Source organism: Amblyraja radiata, chromosome 7 (assembly GCF_010909765.2).
Source record: "Amblyraja radiata isolate CabotCenter1 chromosome 7, sAmbRad1.1.pri, whole genome shotgun sequence".
In the NCBI taxonomy this organism is placed as follows: Eukaryota; Metazoa; Chordata; class Chondrichthyes; order Rajiformes; family Rajidae; genus Amblyraja; species Amblyraja radiata.
The window spans coordinates 86,772,754-86,783,669 of NC_045962.1; the positions used below are offsets into that span (position 1 = coordinate 86,772,754).

General features: G+C 51.3%; 1 protein-coding gene across 4 annotated transcripts in view; it reads right to left on the reverse strand.

The window, feature by feature from the left end:
* The window catches only part of usp37 (ubiquitin specific peptidase 37), a 65,526-nt gene that overhangs the window by 14,403 nt on the left and 40,207 nt on the right, over positions 1–10,916 (reverse strand). For 3 of the 4 annotated variants that reach the window (XM_033024929.1, XM_033024930.1, XM_033024928.1), the window contains exons 13-18: positions 10,370–10,487; positions 9,180–9,259; positions 5,508–5,672; positions 3,394–3,456; positions 2,103–2,244; positions 16–463 (exon numbers count right to left, since the gene is read on the reverse strand). In XM_033024929.1, the coding sequence (XP_032880820.1) occupies positions 16–463; positions 2,103–2,244; positions 3,394–3,456; positions 5,508–5,672; positions 9,180–9,259; positions 10,370–10,487 (1,016 nt within the window). The remainder of the gene's footprint in view (positions 1–15; positions 464–2,102; positions 2,245–3,393; positions 3,457–5,507; positions 5,673–9,179; positions 9,260–10,369; positions 10,488–10,916) is intronic. The other variant, XM_033024931.1, reaches the window with a different exon arrangement.

Consider the following 10,916-nt stretch of genomic DNA (forward strand, 5'->3'; position numbering starts at 1 on the left):
ACTGTGGTGACCCACCTGTATCCACGGTGTTTCTGGACACATCCATCTCTGCCACTTCGTGCTGTTCCAACAACTCCTGGGCCTCGTCGTCCCCGAAGCCGGTGTCGGGGCTGCTGCTGGGCTTCTCCTGCCCCTGGCCCCTGGCCGGGCTCCTCAACGTCTCCTGCCCCTCAACCCTGGCCAGGCTCAGCGACGTCTCCTGCCCCTCGACTCCGGGTGGGCTCTGCAACGTCTCCTGTCCCTGGCCTCTAGCCGGGCTCTGTGATGTCTCCTGTCCGTCGTCCCTGGCCGGGCTCCTCGACGTCTCCTGCCCCTCGTCCCTACCCGGGCTCCTCGACGTCTCCTGCTTACTGATCTCCAGCACGGCAGCCAACAACTCATCTTCACTCATCCTGTCAAAGGACGAGTCTATCACCAGGGTCGTGGCCGGGAGCTCCAACTCCTGCTTGCTTGCCTTGAGAGCCTGACCAGGAGACAAGCAGCACATTTAAACAAGACGGCACGGTGGTGCAGCGGGTAGAGCTGCTGCCTCACAGCGCCAGAGACCCGGGTTCCATCCTGACTACGGGCGCTGTCAGTACGGAGTTTGTACCTTCTCCCCGTGACCTGCGTGGGTTTTCTCCGGGTGCTCCAGTTTCCTCCCACACTCCAAAGACGTGCAGGTTTGTAGGTTAATTGACTTGGTAAGAGCGAGGAAACAGGCCCTTCGGCCCACTGAGTCCGCGTCGACCAACCATCACCCCTTGCACTGCCATCAGAGTCTGCACCAACCAGCCATCACCCCAAACATATAAGATTGTTAAGGGCTTGGACACGCTAGAGGCAGGAAACATGTTCCCGATGTTGGGGGAGTCCAGAACCAGGGGTCACAGTTTAAGAATAAGGAGTAAGCCATTTAGAACGGAGACGTGGAAACATTTTTTCTCAGAGAGGGGCGAGTCTGTGGAATTCTCTGCCTCAGAGGGCGGTGGAGGCCGGTTCTCTGGATGCTTTCCAGAGAGCTAGATAGGTCTCTTAAAAATAGCGGAGTCAGGGGATATGGAGAGAAGGCAGGAACGGGGTACTGATTGGGGATGATCAGCCATGATCATATTGAATGGCGGTGCTGGCTCGAAGGGCCGAATGGCCTCCTCCTGCACCTATTGTTTATTGTCACTGGTTCTATCCTACACACTGGGGACAATTAACCTACAAACCTGCGTGTATTTGCAGTGTTGGAGGAAACCAGAGCACAGCGGTAGAGTTGCTGCCTCACAGCGCCAGGTATCCGGGCGGGATCCCAGGTACAGGTGCTGCCTGTAACGAGTGTGCATGTCCTCCCCGTGTGTTTTCTCCAGGTGCTCCGGTTTCCAGGCACACTCAAGACGTACAGGTCTGTAGGTTAATTGCCTCCTGTAAATGATCCTGAGTGTGTGTAGCATAGTGCTAGTGTATGGGGTTCGTGCTAGTGTATGGGGTTCGCTGGTCAGTACGGGCTCGGTGGGCCGAAGGTCCTGTTTCCGCACTGTATCTCTAAACTAAACTAAAGCTAGAGAGAGACACAATAAGCTGGAGTAACTCAGAGGGGCAGGCAGCATCTCTGGAGAGAAGGAAACTGTGATGTTTCGGGTTGAGACCTTTCTTCAGACCCGAAACATCACCTATTCCTTCTCTCCAGAGATGCTGCCTGCCCGCTGAGTTACTCCACCTTTTTGTGTCTATCTTCGGTTTAAACCACCATCTACAGTTCCTTCCTACAAATTAAAGCCAACAGGCAAGTAGTTGCTTGGGTTCCTGCCATCTTCTCAGCCTAAACTACCAGTGCTCAGGTGGGCAGCTTCCCGATGTTGGGGGAGTCCAGAACCAGGGGCCACAGTTTAAGAATAAGGGGTAATCCATTTAGAATGGAGACGAGGAAACACTTTTTCTCATAGCGAGTTGTGAATCTGTGGAATTCTCTGCCTCAGAGGGCGGTGGAGGCCAATTTTCTGGATGCTTTCTCTTGAGATAGGGCTCTTAAAGGTAGGGAAGGGATATGGGGAGAAGGCAGGAACGGGGTACTGATTGTGGATGATCAGCCATGATCACAGCTGGCTTGAAGGGCCTATGGTCTATTGTCTCACCAGCTGTATTTCCTGGTCCTCCTGCTGTGACTCTCGGTGAACCTGTTCACTCATCTGTTTGCTGATCATCATGGCTCGCTTCACCTGCTCATCTTCACTGTCCGAGTCCTGGATCACGATTGACGACTTGAAGCAGTACTTCCTACGAGCAGACATGACAGAGAGATTCACCAGGATGCTGCTTGAAATTCCCTTGCATCTCCCCCCTCTCCCCTCCCCATCCCCCCCCCCTCCCCACCCCGAACCACCTAGTCGTTTTGCTAGTTGCACTCTTCGTATCCCCACACTATCACCCCTTCCACAGCCAACAATGGACCATTGTGGGCTCCACCTTTCCAGAGCCATTGGTGCCGGCTCTGATTTAGTTTAGTGATACCGCAGAAACAGGCCATTCAGCCCACGAGTCAGCACTGACAAGCGATCCCCGCACACTAACACTACCCCACACACACTAGGGACAATTTCACATTTTATACCAAGCCAATTAATCTACAAACATGTACGTCTTTGGAGTGTGGGAGGAAAACGATCTTGCAGAAAACCCACACAGGTCATAGTAACATAGAAAATAGGTGCAGGAGTAGGCCATTCAGCCCTTCGAGCCTGCACCGCCATTCAATATGATCATGGCTGATCATCCAACTCAGTATCCTGTACCTGCCTTCTCTCCACAAGGGCCACATCTAACTCACTCTTAAATATGGCGTCATAAGTGATAGGAGCTGAATTAGTCTATCAGACCATCAAGTCCACTCCGCCATTCAACCACGGCTGATCTATCTCTCCCTCCTAACCCCATTCTCCTGCCATAACCCCTGACCCCCTTACTAATCAAGAAACTATCTATCTCTGACTTGAATATACCCACTGACTTGGCCTCCACAGCCGCCTGTGGCAATGGACTCCACAGATTCACCACCCTCTGACCAAAGAAATTCATCCTCATCTCCTTTCTAAAAGGTCCATCCTTTAATTCTGAGGCTGTGGCCTCTAGTCCTAGACTCTCCCACTGGTGGAAACATCCTCTCCACATCCACTCTATCCAGGCCTTTCACTATTCTGTAAGTTTCAATGAGGCCCCCCCTCATTCTTCTAAACTCCAGTGAGTACAGGCCCAGTGCCGTCAAACGCTCATCATATGTTAACCAACTCATTCCTGGGATCATTCTCCTAAACCCAACCCTACCCTATTTACCCAGCACCCTGACCTGGATCTCCTCTACCCCGGTGGGTGATGATTAATCTTCCCCGCTGGGTTGCACTACAGTGAGACCACGACCTGTACGCTTACCTCCCCAGTGTAGTCTGCACAAGTGTAGAGTTGACTGACTGCGAGGTTTTCAGTGGCCGTGAGCTGCGAAATGCAAATAGTAATGACAATACCCAGTTACAGACTGCACAAAACTCAAGCAGAAACACTCGTATTAAATTAAATGTCACCGGTCCTGACCCGAAACGTCACTTATCCATGTTCAATAGACAATAGGTGCAGGAGTAGGCCATTCGGCCCTTCAAGCCAGCACCGCCATTCAATGTGATCATGGCTGATCATCCCCAACCAGTACCCCGTTCCTGCCTTCTCCCGATATCCCCTGACTCCGCTATCTTTAAGAGCCCTATCTAGCTCTCTCTTGAAAGCATCCAGAGAACCGGCCTCCTGAGGCAGAGAATTCCACCACAAATGCTTCATGTTACTCGAGTAACGCGTGCCTTATTTGGTAAACAAGCATCCGCAGTCCCTTATATTTATACTACATTAAAATTTCTCCTTTTTACTGAAAGACCTTTAAAACACAGATTTTTTTAATCAAACGTCACCTGCACAGGGAACAGGGTACTGATTGGGGATGATCAGCCATGATCACTTTGAATGGCGGTGCTGGCTCGAAGGGCCGAATGGCCTCCTCCTGCGTCTATTGTCTATTGTCTGTATTTTAATGTACCATTCTAGCCTCTTACAGAGCGTGGTTAGAGAGGCTAGAGGCAAGAACTCTTGGTCTTGAAGTCTCACTTCAGAAACTTCGGATAAACATTTGACAGGTTCTCCAGTACTGAGAGAGTGCCACACTGCCAGGGGTCAGTTTTTGGATGCGTTGTTAATCTGAGGTGCTGTTTGTTCTCTTACTTGGTACAATTTGAAGGCTGATAAGGGTTCTGACCACTGGGCTTTCAAGCAAATCCTTCAAGCAAAGTCACAAATGCACATGCACTGAGTGCTTTCAAAACAAACAGTGCCCCTTTCTATTATACCTTTCACTACCACAGATCACCCCAAAGTATTTTACAGTCAGCAAAATGCTGTTTAAAATCTTGTCACTACTTGTGTGTGCCAGCCAGTGATCATAAGGCCAAAAGGAATAGGACTTCTCCGTGGATTGTCATCTTGTCGTGGTGGAGAAGCTTGAGATCCTGAGATCGATGCCGTCTGGAGCTATGCTCCTGGTAGGGCTACCCATGGCGGTAAGGTCGAGGGGGAGGTCTCTGACAAAGAGCCAATCCAACCAAGACCTCAACGGTGGAACAGGCAGAGGACGATGGCTGACCTTAGTGGAGCGTCACAACGGCTGGGAAGGCGGATGAAGGCTGCAGCAGAAAAGGGTCTGCGGTCGTCTAGGACTCCATGCCACTGGATCCTGACCCAGATCTGTCAAGGACCGTGGGGTGGCTGTCTGTGCACCAGTCTCCCCACGTTAAACAAAGTCACGCACAGGCGTCCTCCATGAGAAGACAGTCAGACTCGTTTCGAGTGACCGCCGATGAAGGATTAGTAGAATTAGGCCATTCGGCCCATCAAGTCTACTCCGCCATTCAATCATGGCTGATCTATCCCTCCCTCCTAACCCCATTCTCCTGCCTTCCCCCCATAACCTCTGACACCTGTAGTTGTAATTTGTTGAAATAAAGGTGCTGAAGTCGCTCAGCAAGTCAGGCAGCATCTTTGGAGGAACTTCTGAAGGGTCCCGACCCGAAATGTCACCCGCACACATTCTCCAGAGATGCTGTAGACACAAGAAGCTGGAGTAACTCAGCTTACAGGACAGGCAGCATCTCTGGAGAGAAGGAATGGGAGATGTGTCAGGTCGAGACCCTTCGTCATTCAACCCAAAACCACCCAGTCTCGACCCGAAACGTTATCCATTCCCCCTCTCCAGAGATGCTGCCTGTTACTCCAGCTTTTATCACAGAGTGATAGTATGGACACAGGCCCTTCGGCCCAACCTGCCCACATCAGCCAACATGTCCCAGCTACACTAGTCCCACCTGCCTGCGCTCGGTCCATATCCCTCCAAACCTGTCCTATCCATCTACATGTCTGTCAAAATGTCCCTTAAACGATGGGATAGTCCCAGCCTCAACTACCTCCTCTGGCAGCTTGTTCCATACACCCACCCACCATTTACTTACATTGGACCTTGCGTGTTCCAGGCCAGTACATGGGGCTGCCGTGTGGTCTCAGTGCAGTGGGCAGCGAGGGCCAGGTACTTGGGGATGATCACCTGCTGGCCCAGCTTGTTATTCAGAGAGAGCTGCACGTTAAAGCTGTACCGTTTCAGGTGGAGGATGAGGACCCTGCAAGAAGAAGCCAGTCTGTTAGCACAACCAGGGGACCCTCTTTGCATGCGGAGAATGGTGGGGGACGAACGGTATCGAGAGGCAGGGCCCGTGATAAAGATATTTAGACATTAGAGATACAACATGGGTTTGGCCGCACTGACCAGCGATCCCCCTGCACACTAACATTATCCTACACACCAGAATAGAATGAATAGAATGCCTTTTATTGTCATTCAAACAGCTTGGTTTGAACAAAATTGCATTTCTACAATCTAAAACATTACAAAAAAAACCAAGACTCACACTTAACACAAACATCCATCACAGTGAATCTCCAACACGTCCTCACTATGATGGAAGGCAAAAGTCTTATCTCTTCCCTTTGTCCAGCAGTCCAACTGCAGCGTCGAGGCGACTGGGGCTCCCGATGTTAAAGCCCCCGGCGGGCGATAGTAAGTCCCGCGGCCGTTTAAGCCGCGCCGGGCGATGTTAGGCCCCGCTCCGAGTCATTCAAACCCCGCGATTCCAGCGGGAGAAGTTGCCGTTGCGGGAGCTCCGAAAAGCGGTCTCCCACCAGGGACCCGCGAGCTCCCGACGTTACCGTCCACAGGGCCTGCGGCCGGATCCTCCGAAGCTCCGAAGTCGGGTCGCAGCCGCGCGCCACCACAGCTCTCCACGTTACGAAGTCGGCCAGCTCCGCGATGTCAAGCCTGCAGGCTCTGCGACTGGAGACAGGTTGGTCCCGGCCGGAGGCCACCGCCGGCTCCACGATGTTAGGCTCAACGGCATCGGAGACCCGACAGGGAAAAAGTCGGGTCCCCGAACAGGGAAGAGATTAAATGGTTTCCCCCACACCCCCCCCCCCCACATATACACAGCTACAAAATAAAAAAAACTAGAATCAACACAAACATTTAACGAGACAAAAATTTAAAAAAGACGGACTGCAGTCGAACCGCTGCCACACCACACCACAACAAGGGACAATTCATAAAAGTCAGGAACGATATTGAGCTGGAACGGGGGATGAAATAATTCACCAGGATGTTACCAGGTGTCAGGGGCATCAGGAGGGGCTGGTGAGGGGGTGTGCATAATCTTCTTGCGAATGAAACATAAACCAAAGGAATAGTTAGATCTCAAGCCGGGTGTTGAGCAGCCAGGTTGTTGTCTGTGTTGGCGTCAATGTCTGCCAGGCCGTGACACAGCTCCATTTGGTGGGTGGTAGAGCGGGCACCCAGAGATGACATGGTTGGCTGTCTGTTGTTCTGCTCCACATTCACAGGCTGGGCTCTGGCGGAGGGAGCCCCCATCTCCACACGCTGGCATTGAAACGCCCAACTCCAGTACCAAGTCTGTTGAGCTTCACCCATGCTCCTCTGGGGAGCTCAGACCCTGGACAGTTTTTATCTGGTGAAGAGATGTAGCTGTGTAATGGAGATGAGGTTGCCTTCCACTCCTGTGACCACTTGGTAGCTGTCCAGTGTGCTTTTGTGTGCATAATCATCGGTGGCATAGATAAAGTGGACGGTGACTGCATTTTTCCCCCAGGGTAGTGGAGTCCAGAACTAGAGGTCATTGTCTTGAGATGAGAGGGGAAAGACTTACGAGAGACGTAAGGGGCAGTTTCTTCATGCAGAGAGGGTGATGAGAACAGGAATGGTCCCAGGAATGAGTGGGTTATTATTTGATGAGCGTTTGACGGCACTGGGCCTGTACTCGCTGGAGTTTAGAAGGATGAGGGGCCACCTCATTGAAACTTACCGAATAGTGAAAGGCCTGGATAGAGTGGATGTGGAGAGGATGTTTCCACTAGTGGGAGAGTCTAGGACCAGAGGTCACAGCCTCAGAATTAAAGGATCTATCTTTAGAAAGGAGATGAGGAGGAATTTCTTTAGTCAGAGGGTGGTGAATCTGTGGAATTCTTTGCCACAGACGGTGGTGGAGGCCAAATTACTGAATATTCTTAAGGCAGATAAAGGTAAATCCTTGTTTAGTACGGGTGTCAGGCGTTATGGGGAGAAGGCAGGAGAATGGGGTTGGGACGGAGAGACAGATCAGCTATGAATGAATGGCGGAGCAGACGTGATGGGCCGAATGGCCTAATTCTGCTCCCATCACTTATGACCTGATAGGGAACGAGGGGCCAAAGGAACCGAAGAGTACAATGGTAAATGTCAGTTTCATGAACAGAGAAGGTTTAGTGCGTTAAGTGCCAAACACAGGTAAATGAAACCAGTTCAGTTACAAAACATAGACATGGATACGTTTTAGAGTCATACAGCGTGGAAACAGGCCCATCAGCCCAACTTTCCCACACTGACCCGCACGCCCCATCTACACTAGTCCCACCTCCCTGCGTTTTGGCCCTTATCCCTCCAAACCTGTCCTATCCATGTACCTGCCTCAACTACCTCCTCAGGCAGCTCGTTCCGTACACCCACCACCCTTTGCGTAGAAAAGGTACCCTCAGCTTCCTATTAAATCTTCTCTGCCCTCGCCATAAACCGACATCCTCAGCTTCTCGATTCCCCAACTGGGCAAGAAACTCCACGATCCATTCCTCTTTGTACACCACTATAAGATCACTCCTCAGCCTCCTGCGCTCCAAGGAATAAAGTCCCAGCCTGCTCATCCTCTCTCTATATAAGCTCCTGGCAACATCCTTGTGAAGTTGGACCAAAGAGCTCGTACGACTGCCTGCTGTACGACTCTATGAACAAATTGAATTAGCAAGCACAAGAAGGGAAGAGGAGCGTCGTCAAGAAAATCCAGCCTTCAGCCTCAGTCGCCACCCCACTCCATCCACAGGGCGGCACAGCGGTCCAGCTGCTGCCTTATAGCGCTTGCAACGCCGGAGACGCGGATTGGAGACTGGTCTCCGGAGACGGGTGCTGTCTGCACGGAGTTTGTACGTTCTCCCCGTGACCTGTGTGGGTTTTTATCCGGCATCTTCGGTTTCCTCCCACACTCCAAAGACGTGGCGGTTTTGTACTCCAATTGGCTTGGTCTCAATGTCAAACAGGTAGGTGTCTGTCTGTCTGTGTGTGTGTGTGTGTGTGTGTGTGTGTGTGTGTGTGTGTGTGTGTGTGTGTGAGGATAGTGTCTTAGCGCTGATCCACGGTACAAGTTCATTCCACGAGCTCTCCCGAGTTTGCCCTGATTCGAACTCGGAGATTTACGGCTAATGGCCACTCGTCGGTACTCGGGGCTCTCGTGGACATTTTTCAACATGTTGAAGAATCTTCACGAGTCTTCCCGTGCTTACCTGCCGTTAGCGAGTTTTTCCGAGTACCTGCCGTTAGCGTTACGAGCCGCTAAGAGACGTCCCCGAGCTCCGACGTACCCGCTACGTTAATTCTCTGTGCTTACCACGAGTTTGGTTTTTTTAAACTCAGGAGAGCTGTTGGAATGAACTGGTACCGTGGGACAGGGGCTATTAATGTGCGGGGATGACTGGTCGGCGTGGACTCCGTCTTTCCTCGCTCTATCTCTAAACTAAAACTAAACTCAGTTACTGACCTGGGTAGCCTGCTGAACTTGTGGGTCACAACCGCATTTTTCCCATTGCATTTCTCGCAGCAGTATTCAATTTCTTCAGCCTGAAGCAAAAGAGAAATCAGTCAGCGGTGTCCAACTTGCCCAGCCTCTCTGTGCAGCGCATCCAGTTAGGCAGCGGGGGTTGAAATAGGAGGGTAGGCTCCAAAATACCCCTTTACCTCGAACAAATACAACAAGAATAACTCGTTCACCAACCCATTCTCTTCACACACTGCTTGACCTGCTGACCTACACTACTGTGGCACTTTTATCTTTAAAAAAACCAAGATAACCAACAAGGGCAGCACGATAGAATTGCTGATAGACACAAAATGCTGGAGTAACTCAGTGGGTGAGGCAGAAATGTCACCTATTCCTTCTCTCCATAGATGCTGCCTCACCCGCTGAGTTACTCCAGCATTTTGTGTCTACCTTCGATTTTATCCGACATCTCTTTTGCTTTCAAGAGAGTTAGATAGAGCTCTTAGGGATAGCGGAGTCAGGGGATATGGGGAGAAGGCAGGAACGGGGTACTGATTGTGGATGATCAGCCATGATCACATTGAATGGCGGTGCTGGCTCGAAGGGCCAACTCCTGTACCTATTGTCTATCTGCAGTTCTTTCGCACATGATAGATTCGCTGTCTGTTTGGAGTTTGTATATTCTGCCTGGGACCGCGTGGGTTTTCTCCAGACGCTCCGGTTTCCCCCCACAATCCAAAAACGTGCAGGTTTGCACCATGCAACTCTACCGCTGCACTGCCAGATTTCCCGCTGCCTACACCTGCCCCAAATCTCCCGTCGAGCTCCTTAAGGGCCTGTCCCACTTGCCGATTTTTTCGGTGACTGCCGGCAGGCAGTCACCGAAAAAATCGGCAAGTGGGACAGGCCCTTAAGGAGCTCGACGGGAGATTTGGGGCAGGTTTGGGGCAACTGACGTGTCAGGTCACCGAAAAACCCGTAGAGTGCTGACGTAATGACGCGCGGAGTTTTTCCAAGTGTCGCAACATTCTTTTTGTCGCCACTGGATTTTGAAATGTTCAAAATCTTTAGGCAACACTGATATGGCGCCGGCAGTCGCCGAAAAAAATTCTCCAAGTGGGACAACAGGCCCTTAAGAAGCTTAAACGCCCTCATTCATGCACACGCAACGGCCAGGAAAACGCACGCACCCTGAAGAAGAGATCGAGCGAGTCCTGGATCGATCTGGGAGGCAGCTGCTTCTTCCGCCTCGGGAGGTCGATGGAGAGATCGTTGAACTGCTCTCTCTTTGTGACGCTTTCTGAACACCTGCAACAAGGACAGAATCACGGGCGATCAGCTTGCACGTCAGCCCCATCCCCTTGCACTGCTCACCGACACACACTAGTTATGTTCAACACAAACGTCTGTATTGTTTAGTTTATTATTGTCACGTGTACTGAGGTAACCCAGCGGGTCAAGCAGTCTCGGTGGAGGCAATGGACAGATGATGCTTTGTGTCGGGGCCCTTCTTTCGGCAGCAGAAGTGCCCCGACACAAAACATCGCCTGTTCATTCCTTCCACCGATGCTGCCTGACCCGCTGAGTTCCTGCAACACTTTAACTTTTGCTCAAGATTCCAGCATCTGCAGTTCCTTGTAACTCAGTAAATGGTTAATTATCTATTCAATTGACTGATTGATCGATACATAAATCATGACAACGGCACTGGTTCTGTGTTATCCCACTTTCTCATCC